The 19,970-nt window shown below is 35.2% G+C and overlaps 1 protein-coding gene across 4 annotated transcripts in view; it reads left to right on the top strand.

Moving 5' to 3' along the window:
• lingo3a (leucine rich repeat and Ig domain containing 3a) overlaps positions 1 to 17,405 on the top strand; it is a 64,206-nt gene extending 46,801 nt beyond the window's left edge. Inside the window, exons 2-3 of one of the 4 annotated variants that reach the window (XM_068216351.2) lie at positions 9,608 to 9,691; positions 13,512 to 17,405. In XM_068216351.2, coding sequence (XP_068072452.1) covers positions 13,556 to 15,373 — 1,818 coding nt within the window. In that variant the 5' untranslated portion in view covers positions 9,608 to 9,691; positions 13,512 to 13,555 and the 3' untranslated portion in view covers positions 15,374 to 17,405. 4 annotated transcript variants of the gene reach the window in all.
• Positions 17,406 to 19,970: the final 2,565 nt, after the last annotated feature.

Raw genomic sequence — 19,970 nt, 5'->3', positions numbered from 1 at the left:
TGACAAAACCACTGGGATGAATCAGACTTGAATCAGACTTACAGGCTTTCAATTAAAATGGTGTAAATGAGTCAGCCTGAAGGTTGTGAGTCAGATGAAACTGTGATCGCGGCAAGCCTTGCATCACCATTTCTCTTTCTTTTCCTTTTCAGCCACATCCACGGGACATTTTCTTTTGGCCAACAGCCACTGTTTTCAATGTCATTATCAACATCCTGTGGAGAAATTGTGCCCTCCATATGGCGATGGAAATTGGCTGTAAATAGCGTTTGTTCATTTGGTAATGAAACTAAAAGTGCTTGTTTCTTAGCAGGGTTTCAGAGGTGCAAGTTCTCTCAAGGTCAAGGCTCCTGTTTTTTTTTTATTATTGTTATTTTTTTATTTGCACAAATAATTTCAGAATAAAAATTATTACCAACACATTAATAACCTGTGGAAATAAATGTAATTTTAAGACATTTTTTATTAGGTTTTTTAATTTACAATTTTAAAATATGAAAACTGAAGCCACAGAATTGATCATCACAAGATTGTGAATGTATTTTTGAACCAATTAATCATTTAATAAGTCAGCCACTTTAGTTCTGTTAATTTTACTGTATAAATATTTTATGGATGATTAATTTTATGATTATGATATAATTATTAAAGAAAAATATTGAACATGGTATATATTACTGTAAAATGTATTACTGTGATTTATTAATGATTCATTTTAGTGGATCATTGTAAAATCAAATATTTATTTAAGAAATTTTGTCATTTCATTAAAGTTTTCATCTTTAATTTATATTTCACTAAAACTGCAGACGCTTTAATTTTCAGTCAAATGTTTGCTAGAGACTCACTCTGACTGGATCATTTAAATAAGTGAGTTGTTTACAGTATACTTCTTGATCAAATCATTTGAATCAGCTAGCTGCCATGGTCACACAGAATGTTTCTATTCATACACATGCAAATGCGGCACAATCGCATTTTGCATGCTCAAACTCAAGTGGGACCACACTTGATCAATCAATTGTTTACTGAAGATTCATCGTAACCCAATATGTTGAATCATTGATTGCAGTCTCACTCTGAGTGGATCATTTCAATCAATGAACTGTTAACAGGATATTCTCTGACCGAATCATCTAAATCAGCCAGTCATTAAAATGAGAGACTATCTGACCGAATCATTCAAATCATTCAGTCGTTAACAGGAGGCTCTCTCTGACTGATTGGATCATTCAAATCAGTGAGTCATTAAAAAGAGACTCTGACTGGATAATTCAAATGAGTGAGTCATTAATAGAATGAATCATTCAAATTAGATCTACTCTAACCGTCAAGCTACAATAATTCAAAGTAGTTTTGGTTAGCGAAAAACAATCCTACATGAATGATGCCATGAATGATTGTCTGTTTATATTAAGCCATCATGATATCCACATTTAGTTAGTACCAACCCCAATCTTTTAACCTAATTATCTAGTTCCTGCATCATCAGGCCATGAATTCTGACTAACCGGAGCAAAGATAATATCTGATAAATATCATCATGTCAGGTAGAGCATACGCCAATTAAATTAGCGTGATTGTAAGCTAATAAAGGTGGAAATGTTGTATTTTTGTTGAAGGTTGTCCATCAGGTAGCTGTGGTGGTTTTCTTTGTGCTGGTTGCTCATGTTCATGAACCATGATAACCTGAATAATTCATGCCATCAGGAAACTGAGCAATGTCAATTGTTGCTCGCATAGAGAGGGCCTTTCTGTTCTCACCTGTATTAAATATGCATGTTAAACATGTCATGTTCCCAGCCGGTGTCTTTCTTTCTCGAAATACAATTGATACTCGATCCCCTCAAGAGTTGTGTGTGATTGTCCTGTGCCGCTTCTACGATAGCATGTCATCTCTCATTAGCTCTTAGCTGATTAGCATGCCTGTTCACGAGCCCGATCAGGCAAAGCTTTGTGAATGTTTTTAACCAGTTTTTATTTTTAAATGTGGTATGATTTTTTTTTCTGTTTATAGATTAACTATTGTTGTACTATATTTAAAAATCTAATTGGGATTGGATAACAATACAGTAAAATATTCTGATATTAGCTGTCTTTATAGTTAACTTGCATAAACAAATGTATTAGAAAATTCATTCATTCATTTTCCTTCGGCTTAGTCTCTTTATTCATCAGGTGTCACCACAGCGGAATGAACCGGCAATTTATGCAGCATATATTTTAAGCAGCGGATGCCCTTTCAGCCACAACCCAACACTGGGAAACACCCATTTACACTCATACACGACGCACAATTTAGCTTGCCCCAATTTACCTATATCGCATGTCTGTGGGGAAAACCGTAGAACCCGGAGGACCTTTTTGCTATGAGGTGACAGTGCTAATCATTGAGCCACCAGGTCACCTCGTATTAGAAAATATTATTTAAAAAATAATTATTATATTTATTTGATTATGCTGGTTGTTATTTTTATTATGCAAATATGAACAAAAGACAATCCTGCTGTAATATTTTACTGTAAAATAAAAGTATCATTTTAACATAGTATTTTATCATTTAATACAAATATATTTAAAATAGTATAAGTTATTATACAGGTAAACTAATTTCATTATTTAGCATTTTCAAAATTAATTGTTTTAAAATGATTTTATGGTTTATTGAAAACAAAGTAATAATTATCATTATAAATATTTAGCATTCCTATAGTAGTATTTCACTGTACAACTATTTATTCATTTCCTTTTCAGCTTAGTCTCTTTATTAATCAGGGGTCACCACAGCTGAATGAACCGCTCAGTATAAATCTTTATTTATTTATTTTAGTTCCAAATAATTTCTTCTTAATCACGCTAAACGCTTTGGTAATTCTATTTACAACTTTATTTAAAAGTTGTTGATTTTAAGTGTATATGTGGATTAAATACACTTTCCCAGCACCAGCTTCAACCAATGAGCTTCAAGTTTGGGTGTATTACTACCTTTTTTTTTTTTTTTTTTTTTTTTACAGCAAATGAGAATATAATCTTTGGAAATAATCTTTACTATTCAATTGCTTCAACTTTATGATGATCTTTACCATATACTCACCATCAGTGTTGGGGAAAGTTACTTTTGAAATGCATTACAATATTGAGTTACTGCCCCAAAAAAGTAACTAGATGCCTTACTTAGTGACTATTTGTGGTAAGTAATGAGTCGGCCCACATGGAATCTGCGTGCACAGAATTCCGCAGATTTTTTGCCCATCATTGATTCTGTTTATTTACTTGTGTAAATGTGTGTAAATTTATATTTATTCAGTTTTTAAGTTAATTTCAGTAATAATTTTGGCTAATATGAAAGTGCTCTTAGAATTTATTTATAAGTAGATTTTTTGTAGATTTATTATATAAAAGCCTTGCTTTGTTAACCAAATACCGGAGATCTAATTGGATTTGCACTGTAAGCATTAAATACAAGTTAAAAAGGTATTACTTTTTAGTTCATATATTAAGGTTTTAGTTATGATACTCCCAAAGTCATTCCGCTTAATCTGACAGATTTTTAACAAAATTCTGGGCAGAAATAGCAAAAAAGGTCAGCAGATTCTGTCCAGCCCTAGTAATGAGTTACTTTTGCGTTACTTTTTCCTTTCCTGTCTGAGGCTTGATCTCTTACAGAACTTGCAGAGCTTTTATTATTATTTTTTAATAGGGGCTTTGCTATTAACAACACACTGTATAACCTTTGATTACCTTTAAAAAAAAAAACATATAAAATAATAATGTAGGATAATCTTCTGAGAACTTACTGAGCACATGCTGTATTTACATATGAAGGAACGTTTAAAGCAATGTTTTTGCTACGTTTGTACTTTTTGTCTTATTAGTGAAGTAAAATCACTGCTCATTGAGACAATTCACTTTTTCCTTTTCTTCCATGCATAATTATAAAATAACTGCTGCGTCCCAGTTTTCATACTCTGTCCTAAAAAATATTTTAAAATAGAATTAGTATGTCCCAGCTCGTAATATGTTAAAAGTATGCCAAAGGTTCTCGGATAATTTACTATTTCCGGTCAAAATTTTAAGTGTAGAACCATCCATGGACTACTCTAACTGCTGAAATTGCCCACAGTACATTGCGTGTCGGACATGAATTCGATTAGAACTGTAAACATGGGTGAAAGGTGTAAATAAACTACAAACAGGATGGACGCGTGAGACCAACCATCAAGTAGAGAGGCTTCGGTAAAGATTTTTGTATGACTGTTAAGTAGTTAATATCTAGCCATCTGGAAAATATTTAAATCACGTTTTCTGTGTTATATTTCATCTGCAACAACTATAAAGACTTCTGAATGCATGATTATTCAAACACAAACGATTTCTCTGCATGAAAGACTTAAATTAAAGAAAATTAAATATGAAAGAAATGTGGATGATGTGTGGATGACTGACAGCTAAAAACGAATCTGTTAACGAGGAAGTTGTATGTCCCAAAGCTTGCATACTCTTCTGTTACACACTCAAAATGATATTTTTCTTAAAGTACATACTTTTAGGGCGTAGTACAAGTATGTGAATTGGGAGGCAGCAAATGAGAACACTTACCGCTGCTGCATCCTCTCATTGAGCATCTGATTCAACATGACTACAATTTTTTTTTTAAATGTGAATGAATTAAATTCAAAAGTAACTGACATTGCATTTTTTTAAAGTAACTTAAACATTATTACTTTTTATTTTTTTAAGTTTTGCATTACTTTACTCATTACTTGGAAAAGTATTATTATTACTGTATGTAACTCATGTTACTTGTAATGCATTACCCTCAACTCTGCTCATGTTGTTCCAAGCCAATATTGACCATCAACTTTAATGTTTTAAAAGGTTTTGTTCACAAAATGGAAGTCAGTGGAGTTCAAAACAGAAACATATGGACCCAATTGACTTTAATTATGCAGACAAGAAAAAGCTACACCTTTTAGAAAATTTCCATTGGATTTCTAAGGGTGTTTTCACATTCGTGGTTCTGTTCATTTGGTCCGGACCAAGGGCAACAAATAATACATTGTAGCATTTTTCTGCCGTTTTTGAGTGCATTTCACATCACACTGATTGCTTTGACCCGAACCAGTTGAAAAGAACGAAAATGCAGTCATGTGACAATTCACATCACTCATTGGCCAGATGTTATTGAACGTATTTCCTAAACTGCTTTTAGATTGGTCAGAATTAACATGTTGGAAAATGCCAGTAAACAAAGCGGCAGACACAAAATGTTGCTTTTTACTGTGGAGGGATGACTGCGCTGGCTGATTGCATCCCTGGTCATAGCATACTATATAATTTGTATACATCACTTAAAACAAACTATACATTTTGAGAATAAAGCGTGGCTGCGGCTGGAAAACAATGTTTTAATGCATTGCAAACAACGAAGGTGCATCGCAAGTCACATCAGGAGGAGGCGTAAATTAATTTAGCTAAACTGCGACATGGTTTTCTTCCTAAAATATTACCAACGATCCAGCAAGTAATGTTTCTCTCTCTCTCTCTCTCTCTCTCTCTCTCTCAATTCAATTCAATAATTGCTTTATTGGCATGACAATTGTTACAAATGTATTGCCAAAGCAGTTATAAAGTTTACATAAAAAGTAACATACATATATATATATATATATATATATATATATATATATATATATATATATAAAATGATATTTATATATAATAATTAAATAAAATATCAACAATACATCATATTCAATATATCACATTAATATTCAATATATTATATTATTATTCAACATTAATTTTTCATACAAATCAATACAAAAATAGATCAGAATAAACAACATTTTTAGGATAAAACAGTAATAAAAACAATAATAATCAGTATATTTACAATGATTGATTTATAATCATCTAGGTGTGTGTGTGTCTCTCTCTGTTTAAAATTGTTGGTAAAGCACCGTCAACAAATATTTTTCCTCCACACACCATAAGATAGGACAGCGCATCGGACTATGGCAGCTGGATTAGTCCAAAAAGGTGCAGGTCTTTTTGTGGTTGGGTCTGTTTTAGTTCGGATCATGTTCTCACCACCAACAAACCGCTCTAGGGTCATTTGAAAGCATACTGCGACCACCTCTTTTAGGAGGTCTCAGTTTGCTTTTTTTAGTTCACTTTTGGTGCGCACTCGAGCTACATTCACACCTGCCAAAATGAACCGCACCAAGAGTGAAAACAAACTAATGTAATTTAACTGAACTAAAAAAAGGCAGGTGTGAAAACACCCTATGGAAGAACAAGTCATTTAATTTTGCACAACACAAGGGTCATTTCTGGTCAAAGTTGCACCTTTAAGTTTCTCAAATAGTCCTAAAAAAAGTTACAGTCTTTCACACTTCACACCGCCAGCATTGCGCAGTCACCACTCCACATTAGTTCTCTCCTTAAATTCTGAAATGTCTCCTGAATCCGAGAACATCCCTGGTCTCAGTTGGCCTGTGTTCTCCTTGTCGTCTTTTGTTTGGCCAAGGGTAGCGCTGACGTCCCCTAGAGACGGCACCCTAGGGGACTCGACATTCACCCTGCGCATCCGTCATTTGGCCCGTCTTCATCCTCGCTCTGACTGTCTCCTCGCGGGCCACTGTTGGGCTTCCCAGAGCTGCTCATGATAGATGGGTTTGCGGAGCAGCGGGAGACAGAATCAGGAGGATACGTGCGGTTATGTAAAGAGAGATGTGTGGGCAGCGTTTGAAATCGATGCGAGTTGAAGAGTGCCATCAGCAGCACTAAACTAGCACAGATCCAGCGGTGATATATAGGAAAGCTGACGCCTCCACACACTTCCTTTCACGAACTCTTGCACCTGCCCTCCAGATTTTTTTCTTTTTTTTTCCACATCCAGTGTGTGTGTGTGTGTGTGTGTGTGTGTGTGTGTGTGTGTGTGTGTGTGTTCATTATTCCTTTTAATGTGCTTTCTCTCTAATTAAGGTAGTGCTAGGTTGCTTTAATTTGCTCCCGGTCTGTATCATCATCTGTTTAAGTGGTGTTTTTTTTTTTTCAACCTAGAGAGTCTCTCTGATGTTTGTGGGATATTATTGTGCTGCTGTTTTTCTTTCTCATCATTAAACCTGGTGTGTTATGTCTATGATGATGTCCTGAATTTGACACCTTTTTTAGACTCAAAACAAGCATTCTTTGAAAATGTAGAAGGGTTTTTGTTGTTGTCTGGATTGAAATAGTATACTTTTGATTTTACTTGACTTTAGGCTTTTTATGGGTGCGTAAAGGCAATTTTTTTCAGGTAAAAAGATTATTTTTTCAGAAGACTTTTTTATTTTTTCATTAGATTTTTTTCTAATGAAGTAGAATTAAATTAGTGTAGTTTATGAAGCCACGGCATTACAAAATATCAAACTAGAGTTTTTTATTATTTGTTATTTTATTGATCATAACACTGATCATATATTATGAAATATTTTTGACATATTTTGTTTTTTGTTAGGTTTTAATCATTAATCAATATGAGCTTTTTTGTGTTTTAACCCTTTATTTATGCAACGACAGCCATTTGGTTGCATGAAAAGTGTGAAATTATTTGTGTAAACAGTGGCTTTTTTATTTATTGTTTATGTTGCAGTTGTTGTCTTTGATAAAGTTCAAAAATACAATTTAAGGAAAACAATTTAGTGATGTTATGTACATGTTTATTACATACATATGCAAGCTCCAGTATTTAACAACCACAATAACAATGGTGGATTATATTCCTGCTGACAAAGTTTCTTTTAAGTGACATACTCATCTGCTGGCCAGGCATTCATAATAAAAAAAAAAAATTGTCTATATATATATTACTTAAATATATCATGGCTATCAGCCAATCAGATTCAAGAACCAGAAAGAACTGTTGTATAATATATATTTAAGCACTATCACACGACTAGCAGTGCAATGTGGCTGGATATCAGTACTGGTGGGAGGCGTGCGTTGGCACGAAGCTGTAGGCCAAGTGCCTTAGTGTCAATGTACAGCCACATCGCCCTGCTATGAGTGTAATATTGCTTTTATACAACAGTTTGACGGCGTAATTGTGTATATAAATAAGAAAATTAAACACAGAGTCTAAAAAACTACTTTCTTCTGCCATTCCTTCACATCTGCAGCTGATGTCAGAACAGCAGAAACCATTGCTTCCTCCCAAATGTCACTTTAGAGCTAGTTTTTGAATGATTCTCTAGCGTAATGTCTAAAATTATGACAAAACAGGTGATTTTACTCACATTTTACGATTATAAGACTGAACAACAGCATGAAATGCCATCCGTCTAGTGACATTTCCCGGTACTTCTCTATTGCAATTGGGAGATCATTAACCCAAAGAAAAGCCAAAGCAGCGCAAACACTACCAGATTACACTACAACATACAAAAGAGAGAGATCGACATAGATTGTAACTGTCCTGTTTTATAATGATTTGATCAGCTGTAGTTTGAAATTACGAGTTTGGGCTTTTAAATTATTACTATTTAAAATAGGCAGTGTCCTTATAAATAAACTGCATAGTTGCAATCGAACTACATTCATGTCTAAAAAAGCCTCAAAAGTACATTATGTTGTCCAACAGCTGCATTTTTTGTCAAACTGTAGTGTTTATTGATCTGAGTGAGCTGTTATTGCGGAAAATTGCACAGCTAACAGCCAATCAGATTCCAGAACCAGACAGAACTAGATATTTTTCAAGACACTTCTATACAGCCTAAAGTGACATTTAAAGGCTTAACTAGGTTAATTAGGTTGATTAGGCAGGATAGGGTAATTAGGCAAGTTATGGTATAACCATGGTTTGTTCTGTAGACTATTGAAAAAAAAATAGCTTAAAGGGGCTAATAATTTTGTCCTTAAAATTGTTTTAAAAAAAATTTAAAACTGCTTTTATTCTAGCCACAAAAAACAAATTACTTTCTCCAGAAGAAAAAATATTATCAGACATACTGTGAAAATTTCCTTGCTCTGTTAAACATAATTTGGGAAATATTTTAAAAAAAAAAAAGTCAAAGGGGGATAATAATTCAGACTTCAACGGTGTATATAAATATATATAAGTGAGTTGTTTATTTTAAATGATTAAACAATTCGACTCCTTGGGATTATAAAGTTCTATCTGTGTTCTGAATGATTTTGAAATAATGAGCTTTTAAGTTTTTGCATACCATAGCAAACAATATATGTATATCATTATTTTTAAATAAAGTCTTAAAATGTAAACAACTTTTTAAAAATCCCTTAATGTAAATATGTTGTCATTTAATAAAAATGTCAACTCAAATTTGAAAAAAATGCCAGATAGAGCCTTATAATTCTAAGGTGAAAAATTATTCAAAATCCCATTCAGTTTTTCCTATGTGTTTTGAAGTATAAGTGTTTAAATTATCAAAGCACTATTTGGGGTGCACTTTAGATTTATTATCTGTGTTTTTCGTTCCATTTTTCTTGTATTGATATTTCCTATTTAAACTGGCACTCAACAGCTGTTACGGAGAAAAAAAACTTTAACTGCTTGATTTGCCTTTCATGTATCGACTAACAGCTGTTATGTAATTCTCAGGTGTCCTGCTACCTTTCTGAGGTGAACAACAGAGCGAAGAGCTGGCCGTGTCTCTCATTTACACATGACACATTTCAGGTCGAGGTCAGCTCCATTTAAATTCCATTACAGGACAAACTAAAATTACCACAGAATCATTACAGATACATTTTATTCACTTAAAATGTGTTGCTGTTTTGACTTCCATTAAACGGGCAAGGAAATGTTGGCCACACTTTATTTTAAGGTACAATTCTCGCTGTTAATAACGCATTTACTATGACTTTTGTCTTAATGAACTCCCAATCTGCTGCTTATCAATATTTATTAAAGCGGTAGTTAGATTTAGGTATCAGTTATGAATAATAAGATCATGAAGAATATGTACTTTATTACTAATAAACAGTCGATATCTTAACAATAAGTAAATAAAACACTAGTTAATAGTGAGAATTGGTACTTAAAACTAAAGTGTTACCAAGGTGTTTTTAGTATATTGTGTTTCAGAAAAGGAAAGTAGTTCATAAACATTTGACTGATATGAAAATGAGTAAATGATAAACCTAAGACTCGTTTTTGGGTAGTATATTTCTTTAAAGGGATGAGAAAATGTGCGTTCACACTTGGCAATTATGGTTTGATTAAAATGAAGTTTTGCGATTAGTTTTTTACTATTAGTTTGAATGCTGCCAATCAAGACCTCAGAAAAATGTGTTCATTGTCCACTTTCTAACAAACTCTGGTGTGATTGCTCTTACAGCAGTTTGCTTTACCAATGCTGGGTTCACACCAAATACACAATTAAGTATTCGTGTAGTGGAGTAACTTCACACATATAGTAAACAAGTAGATAAGGACATCCAATCATTTTTATCCTTTTCCAAATGAACTTAGTTTGAATTAATTATGAACAGAACACAGATTAAAGGAACCAAAAACAGGACATGATTTGGCAAAATGCAAGCAATAATAAGCTATAATAAGCTTGTCCTTATTTGTGCGCGCAAAATCAAAAATACAAAAAGCACCTCTTTGTTTAGGTGCTTATTATAACACAGACAACATATACTGTACAGTTATTTTAAACACTTTCAATAGTGTTTTATGAAAATTCAAAGGGTTTTCTTTAAAATGATACAAAATATTTGCATTTACACCTCTGGATGTGGATTTGGCAAGCTTTTATATTTGGGTAGGCAAAATCCTGGCAGAAATCCCAAAATAACAGCAGAGTTTAACTGGTTAAGCAGGCTTTCTGTTCAAGTGCTTGAGTAAGTTGCTGGTTGAGTTAAAAGCAGTCAAAAGTTCTTTAAAAACTGGACATAAACTGAATTTCACAGCAATATTTTTGTTTTTACGGTCAGTCAAATCAAAGTAATGTCTGTATTTCCACTTGAAGAAGGAGCCGCTTTCGACAGCAGCTATTTCAACTGACGTTCTCCAGCAATTTAAATGCGCATGCTTATCAACTGATGCTGCAGCAGAAAACGTGATTTAAAAGAAGCATTTTTTTCTTCTAATAACTATATTTGTAACGCAAGTATTGCAATTACATTGACTTTAGTAACTGTAATCAGATTAACCAAATGTAAAATGTGATTGCTTACATTACTGCATTCCTCAAAAATGTAATTAAATTACAGTAGCACGTTACTGTTACTTTCTAATAAATTATGAGGTTCAAATACTTCATTTTAGTAACATCTTAAGGACTAATCTGCTGCATTACTTGTCGGATGGTGATCACAACCAAACTTTTTGATGCAGCAAAAACATTTCCTACAATTTTGTTTCACCAAAGTGCTTATCATAGTGTTTTATCACAAAACATATTTAGATATGAGAAATGTGTTTATTTAGAAATGTGCGTATTACAGTTTTATAAAAATGTTATTAGATTATCATTTTTAATTAAGAATTTTTAATAAAGTATGAAAAAATACTCATTTTTAGAATACTAATTTATTATCATGCATTATTACCAAAAAACAATTAGAAATCTGTTAAAACATATAAAAAAAACACCTAAAAAACATAAAAATTGTAGCCTGTAGGTAAATGACAAACTGGACAGCTCATGTCTGTTGAACCATTCAAACCTCCCCTGGCTACGGGCCTGCATTTATCCCAGCACACAACGTTGTTGTGGATGTCCAGTACATTCTGCTGCAAAATATACACTCAAAATGCCTTTTTTCTAGGTTTTGTATCTTTGGTTTCTGTTTTAGGAATGACCATGCAAATGCCAAAAAAAACATGACTAAATGCATCATCATCTTTTTGCTGGTTCAAAGTAAACCAACCAAATGAAAACCCAAAAATGAAAATGCACTCACTATTTACTCACCGCCAAGTCATTCTTAACCTTTATGAGTTTCATTTTTGACATTTGACAAAACCAAATACTATAGAAATCAATGGTTACAAGTCTTAAACATTTTTCAAAATATCCTCTTTTGTGTTTTGTGAAACGCGAACAAGATTGTGACAAGTGTAGAGTAAGTAAATGATGACAAAATCCCCCAAAAATAATGTGAACTATTTCATTAAATGTATCTCTAACTCTGCAGCAATATATAAGGGTTTCTGTATTGCAGCAATCAGTAGTTTTTGCACATCAGGTTGGACATATAAATTCATACGGGAACACTTGGCTGAAAATTTAATAAGCCGATGAAATATGCTTTGTTGACATCTCATGAGGGGTAGTGAGGATGAGGGTGGAAGGAGAAGTGGCAGGGTATTAATCATAGCCTATTATTTTAGTATTCATAATTTTCTCACATAATGACCCATGACACAAGCTTGGACACCTGAGTCATAGTCGGGTCATTTTCTATTCACCTCACTCACGTTACTGCTGATTGTTCTATAGCAATCCTATGCTCTACCCCTGTTGTTTGAAGCGGTGGTCTTTGCTGATTGGACAGCTTCTTGATGTTAACTGATATGGGTTTGAACCAGGGGCTGGCCATATGTTTGGGTTACCAGAGATGAGGGGGGAGGGAGAGGAAGAGTTGTGCTGGGGTAGTTTTCAATAATCTGGTAGTCAGGGACTGGACTATTAAACTTCTGAACTACAGGTTAGTCTCGTTTTCTTATGCTTTAGTGCCAGTGCTGCTTAAAAATAGGTTAGTTTTGATCTTTGAAACATTGAAGTTTTTTTTATTAAAAATGTTTATTGTGCTGACTTTTATTTTTAGATATTTAATTTTTTTTTTGTATAATGCTATCTTACAGAGATTGTGATGTTCTTAAGTAATTCTGAAGCAAATCCTAGCTCGGAGCTTGATAAAGTGCGTTTATTTCTTCGCTTATGAAGATCAAAAAGAAATCATAATCTTAAGGAGGGCATTATGTCATCTGAGATTTCAGCATGTTCATGAATTAAGGATTCCTTTTATGTATTTATTTCCTCAACACAACTGTCTTCTCAGTGAAAATGTGTTTGTGTGTATGCCGCAAGTATCTCTGTTATGCTGCGTTTAAACTTATATAACCCCTTGTTGATGTTTCAATTGTTGAGGTTATGGTTTAAAAGCAAGTTCTCACCCAGATAGATGGTGGCAGTGAGAGTCTGTGCAATATCAAAACTCTTGCATTTTAAATGTCAGACCAGGTGAATGTAAAATACATTTTTTTTTGCAGTATGTGGCACTTTCCACAATTACCCTGATGCAACACATTTTCAGACCACCATTGACAAATATATTTTAAATCAAGCATCACTTTTATAGCCTTAATTTAAAATAAAAATACATTTGAAATAGTTGTTATCATTATCAGCAATTATAATAACAGTTTTCTTTAACATTTAGGTATTAGTTTTTGACTTATGACACTGTATTTGCTTGATACTTCTGTATAAATGTTGGTTATAAAAATTAGTTGTAATTAACGAGTCCCTCTTTTTCTGTGTTTTTAGGTGTGAGGTGCAGTGATTGGGCCCCTGTAAGGTAGGGAAGGGGCATGGCGGGTTGTCCACACCTGAGTTTATCAGGGCTGCTTGTGCTCTTAATCACTGCATCCATAACACATGGCCAGAGCTGCCCACAGCGCTGTGACTGTATCCCTCACCAGAGAGCAGTGATGTGCCAGAACAAGCGCCTGGGATCTATTCCTGGGGGCATCCCGGCTGACACACGGCTGCTGGATTTGAGCTGCAACAGTTTGCGCTGGGTGGAGTACAATGACTTGTCGACACTCTTGAGACTTGAGGAGCTAGACCTGAGCGAGAATCTCATCAGTGTGTTGGAGCCTAACGCCTTCTCCAGCTTGCTTAACCTTAGAGTATTGCGTCTTAGAGCCAACCAGCTTAAACTCGTGCCCATGGGTGCCTTTTCACGTCTCACCAACCTCACAACTCTGGACCTAAGTGGGAATAAACTAGTAATCCTGTTAGACTTCACCTTTCAGGACTTGAGGAACCTCCGCAATTTGGAGGTTGGTGATAATGACCTGGTGTACATTTCCAACAAAGCTTTCCTGGGATTGGTGGGACTGCGGGAGTTAACCATTGAGAGGTGTAATCTGACTTCCATAAGTGGACAGTCTCTTTCCTACCTTCGTGGCTTGGTGACTCTTCGATTACGCTACCTCAGTATCGCTTCGTTAGAAGAGCAGAACTTTCGCAAATTGGGTGGACTACGGGGTCTTGAGATTGACCACTGGCCATTCCTTGAGTACATCTCTCCACACAGCTTCCAAGGTCTCAACCTTTCCTGGCTTTCGATTACCAACACCAACATTTCCACCGTGCCTACTGGTGCTCTTCGCAACCTAATTCACTTGGCTAGCCTCAATCTGTCCTACAATCCCATCTCGGTTCTTGAGTCCTGGGCCTTGCGGGACCTTGTTCGATTGAAAGAACTGCATCTAGTTGGTACAAATCTGATCTCCGTGCAACCCTACGGTCTTGGAGGTCTGCAACAGATACGATTGCTTAACTTATCAAACAACGGATTAGTGACCCTGGAGGAAGGATCCTTCCACTCCGTCAACACACTGGAGACGCTGCGTGTAGATGGCAACCCTTTGTCCTGTGACTGCCGCCTACTGTGGATCCTGCAGCGCAGGAAGACCCTCAATTTTGATGGAAAGTCACCCGTTTGCACTGCACCCGTAGAAGTGCGAGGAAAATCGCTTAGTACATTCACAGACTCTGCACTTTTTGACCACTTCACCTGCCAGAGGCCCAAAATCCGCAATCGCAAGCTTCAACAGCTGACAGCACGTGAAGGCCAGGTCGTGTCGTTTGTATGTAGAGCTGAAGGAGACCCAACTCCGGTCATCTTTTGGATTTCACCTCAGCGTCGACGTATCACCACAAAGAGTACTGGGAGAGTTATTGTCCTGCCTGAAGGTACTCTGGAGATTCGTTATGCCCAGGTAACAGACACTGGGACCTATATATGCATAGCAAGCAATGCTGGTGGCAACGATACCTACTTCGCCACCCTAACAGTCAGTGGATTGCCACTAGATAGTGCTTTGTCTGCTAATCGCACATACTACGTAGGTGATCTCAATGACACAAATTTAAACGACACGCGTGTCTTCCTGAAGTTCACATTGGATCTCAAGACCATTCTTGTGTCCACAGCAATGGGTTGTATAATGTTTTTGGGGGTAGTTCTTTTCTGTTTCATTCTCCTGTTTGTGTGGAGCCGAGGACGAGGTCAGCACAAGAACAATTTCTCAGTAGAGTATTCATTCAGAAAGGTAGACGGCCCTGCTGCCAGCGGGGGTCAAGGAGGGGCACGGAAATTTAACATGAAGATGATATAAAATATACACACCCGGTGTCTAAAGGGATAAAAAGCACAGTATTGTCATTTCTAACTGAAACACATTTTGATACCAGTCCTACATACATCTAGGGCTTATGTTTAAATGGGAGCAATGAGTTACGTCGTTACTGAGAGGTCGTTTACATCAGCAGTTATTTATAATCTAACCTTTCTTTTGGTCTCTTAGGATATTTTACACAATTATTGAGACATTTATGATGAATTACAGTACATACTTCCATGTAGGGCTGGCTGGCACTCGATACCCGTTGTGAACTTTGTGAGAAGGCCAAGCTTGTAATGACTCATAATGACCGTTAATGTAATTTTCTACAAAATATGCCTATATAAATAGAAGAAAGCTCTTAATATTTTGGCACTCATTCTGTGATTTAGATTTGTAATTATTAAATGGGTGCTTTCTGCTTGCCAAGAAATTGCCAATGCCCTAAAAAGATGGAAAAAAAGCATACACTGCATTTTGCCTAGGCAATTCAATTAATATGCACATTAGTAGGCAAAACACTTCACACTGCCAATTCAACATGGATTTAAACATTGTACTCGCCCAAAATCGCAACCTGTTAACCACTGGGTTACTTGAAGACTGTTTAAAAATTAAGTATGTCTTACAAAAAGAGTTAGCTGATTTTATTCGCTCTGGACATTAAGTGCTTCTATAATACACTGCCACCTACTTCTGAGTCATGCCCACATAAAAGTTAATCACGCACACACACGGATTCAAAAGTACTGTAGTAACAACATAAAAAAGCACATCGTCTTTATAAGGCATTACATATTTATCAGCTAAACACCAATAGCCTCAGTATCAAGACTTGAGGTGTAGAAATTTTGTATCTTATTGTATATATTATATATGGGTGTTTTGTGTGTACATTTTGGTGCCCAGTTTATATGTCAAATAAATTAACGTGAAATACTTTTACTCGATATAAAATGTTCTAAAGTTGTGTGAAAACTCTTAAAGAGGTTTTTTTCAGAGCATTTTATAACCCGTGATCATATATATGTATGTCTTTAATGCCTCTTCTATGTACTTTGTGTAAAAGGGAATGTCAGTCTTATGACTTATTTCATGTCAGTTTGCATGTTGGCAATAAAATACGAAGCTAGCTTCTTGTGCGCAAGCCACCACTCCATCATGCGGTTCTAATACTTGTATAGTCTGTTTATAAATAACATTTTATGAGGTGTCAGACACTAAATGTTCCCTGCTCGAGTGCTGCCGCTTAAAATGAAACAGGAAGGTACTTGAACTAAGCTGTTTTGCTGCCCCCTATTGTTAACTTACGACAGTTGAGCGAACACAGGGTATGGATCCTAACCGCTTTGCCTTTTATTGGTTAATCTCTATCTAACGGAAAGCTTAAATTAGTTCAGCTTTTCTATTTGAACAGATCAGATGTGCCCTGCACTGTCTTATTTTAAGCAGCATTTTATGTACATTGCAAACTGCCATAATTTGTCAACAACTGTAAAACAATTTAAGAAGCTTTTTGATATTTTTTGTAACAAAATAAAAAAGTAATTTTACAGTTTAATTAATGTAAACTTAAATAAAATGAGGATCAACTTATGTTGTAGATCAGTGTTTCTCAACCTCGTTCCTGGAGCACCACCAGCTCTGCACATTTTTCATGTCTCCTTAACCAAGCACACCTGATTCAGATCATCCGCTCGTTTGCAGAGACTAAAGGACCTGCATCCAAAACATGCAGTGCTGGTGGTCCTCCAGGAATGTGGTGGAGAAACACTGTTGTAGATGATTCTATCCATAAATATGTTAAAAATATTACAAAAAAGATGATGTTTATAAAGGAATGCATTTAGATCCTCATGTTGGACTTTATTTTTCTGGTTTGATTCCTTATGTTTATCATAATATGTTATAAATTAATGTTTTTGACTGATGTATGTACTCTGTGTATAGACTTTCCATGAAGTTATACTTTTTATTTCATTTTTGCAAATGCCAAGATGTTCAAAATAAACATTTCACAGCACTATTTGTTGTTGATGTTGTTGAAAACATTAAACGTTTAATTTTTCAAATAAGAGTGCAGATCAGATGAGTAATGTCATTTTTTTATAGTCTTCAATTCACAAACCACCAAACTATTCTTGCCTAAAAGTTTCAATAAGGACAGCGTACTTTAATTCGATCCTAAAAACTTTAAAATGACATGACAGCTACACAATTTTTGGCTGTACGCATCTGGAATAGTCCTGTTTTTGTCATGATTCCATTTTACTCTACCATCTGCTAGCAAAAACTAAACTATCCCAAACAGCTTGTTTTCTGTGCCATGTAAAAAACACAGATATGACAGCAATTTATGCGATTATAAAAACTGACAGGCCTTTTATTAATAACATGGCCTTTTGAACTGTGAATGTAATCAATCTCACACCAGTAAATGCTGTGATTCTGTTTTCTCACACAACAGTACATATGACCTCTTAAGAAAAATAAGTGTAACAGTAATACAATTTGAGCGTGACTTGATGTCTAGATGTTGTCGTCGATCTAGTTGTATGTGGCCAGTTCTAAACACACTATGAATAAGCTGAAAAAGAGAAGTGTTGTGTTTCACTTTCAAAAAAAAAGACGCAAGATCTCTATGAATACATTTTAACCCATTCTAGAGATTTGCAGCATTCTGCACAACAACAAAAGATAAAAGGCCAGCGATCAAGTATTTTCAAAAGATTTTCCATTGTGGTTTCGGTTTTAACACGCACTGCGTATTTATATTGTGCGATTGATGGATTTTATTTTGGAAGCATGAATCATTTCGCCTACACAATGTTAAGTAGTACTGTTATCTGGAATATTTGTGCAGTTTTCGGGTTTCATTTACGCTTTTGGTAACCTATAATGTCTGAATATACGGCTGCTGGCAGTGACTCAGATCGAAAGAAGAAGAAAAAACGTGATTAATGAATCAAAGTTCATCACAGGCTTTTATGTGGAAGGCAGAATGCTTCACACCATTTTCAACTAAAATTTGAAAAATCTTTGCATGTTTTGATCATTTTTATTTTTACAGCAATGATTTTTTTGCGACACTAAATAAAAGTACTTGCTTGCACATTTTTGCATTTTATTAGTTGTTTTCATCAAATTACAAACTACTGAACAGGAATCATTTAACAACGCTGTTCTTTATTTTTTGTATATTGTTTTGTAAACAAAAAGTCATTTATTAATCTTCTATGGCATGATTATTTGTTTTAGGAGGAAATACATATTTCACCCTAATTTTGGGGTGCTTTGGGGTCTCTTATAACAAATCAATCATAAAATGTGCTCCCCAACAAGATTTTGGTTTGTTGCTTCAGAGCAGCAACATGCTACTAGGCACTAAAACACCAAGGTTTTATTTATTCATTCATTTTCTTGTCGGCTTAGTCCCTTTATTTATCCGGGATCACCACAGCGGAATGAACCGCCTACTTATCCAGCAAGTTTTTACGCAGCAGATGCCCTTCCAGCTGCAACCCATCTCTGGGAAAACAAGGTTTTCTGTATATTATTATATGTGAAATGAGGTAGAAGCAAGCCATAAATATGTTAGAAAAAGTTTTACTTTAACACAAACAATATCAACAAGCAATATTTCATCAATAACTAGCCATAAATGGTGTATTGTGTGTTCCAGTGGGGTACCAGTTGAATATACTTTTTTACCAATGTTTATTATTCACTGTGGAACCTCAATAGTTGTTGGTGGATGTAAAGCAAATGTGCCACATTTTTGTCACTTTGGTTTAAGTCAGGAGTGCCCAAACTCTGTCCTGGTGGGCCGATGTCCTGCAGAGTATAGCTCTAACCCCAGTTAGACACACCTGAAGCAGCTACTCGTGCAGGCTGGCAACTAAACTCTGCAGGACACCGGCCCTCCAGGACAGAATTTGGGCATCCTCCTTTAGATGAACCTTTGCATCTTGGTATATCCCTTTCTGTGTATTCGTGACCATCAAGTGGGCTGAATCCAGATGGACATCAAACTCAGTTCCTGGAGGGCCGCAGCCAAGCAGAGTTTAGTTCCAGCCCTGCTTCATCACACATACCTGTAGGTTTTAAACAAGCCTACAGAACTCAATTACTTTAATCAGGTTTGTTTAATCAGGGTTAAAGATATGCAGAATTGTGGCTTTTTGAAAGTTTAATTTGCATCTTTCGATGAAAACATAGCTAATGGGACTCTTCAAGCTTGCTGTCAGAAGGAATTAGACTATTCAATCTTGCTCTTTACAACTACAAAATGTTTCAACATCCATTTCTGTGAGTATTAGTATAGCAAAAAAAAAAAAAGATATATGTATACATTATAGTGATAAGATGGTTCATTCCATTGTTGTGACCCCTGATTAATAAAGGGACTACGCCGAAAAGAAAACTTATGATTGGGGATAACTATCCATTTCTGCATATTTCCATAGGATAACTGCACAATGCTACCCTGAGGCAACAAATGGAAAAAAAAAAAATCATTTTTAGTATATAGATAATATACTTGTCTTTTCTCAATAAAACATGCTTCTTCACATATCCATGTTTTTCACAC

This window comes from Danio rerio, chromosome 22 (assembly GCF_049306965.1).
Source record: "Danio rerio strain Tuebingen ecotype United States chromosome 22, GRCz12tu, whole genome shotgun sequence".
NCBI classification, from domain to species: Eukaryota; Metazoa; Chordata; class Actinopteri; order Cypriniformes; family Danionidae; genus Danio; species Danio rerio.
The sequence above is the reverse complement of the archived record's forward strand: the minus strand, read 5'-3'. Positions and strand labels throughout refer to the sequence as shown.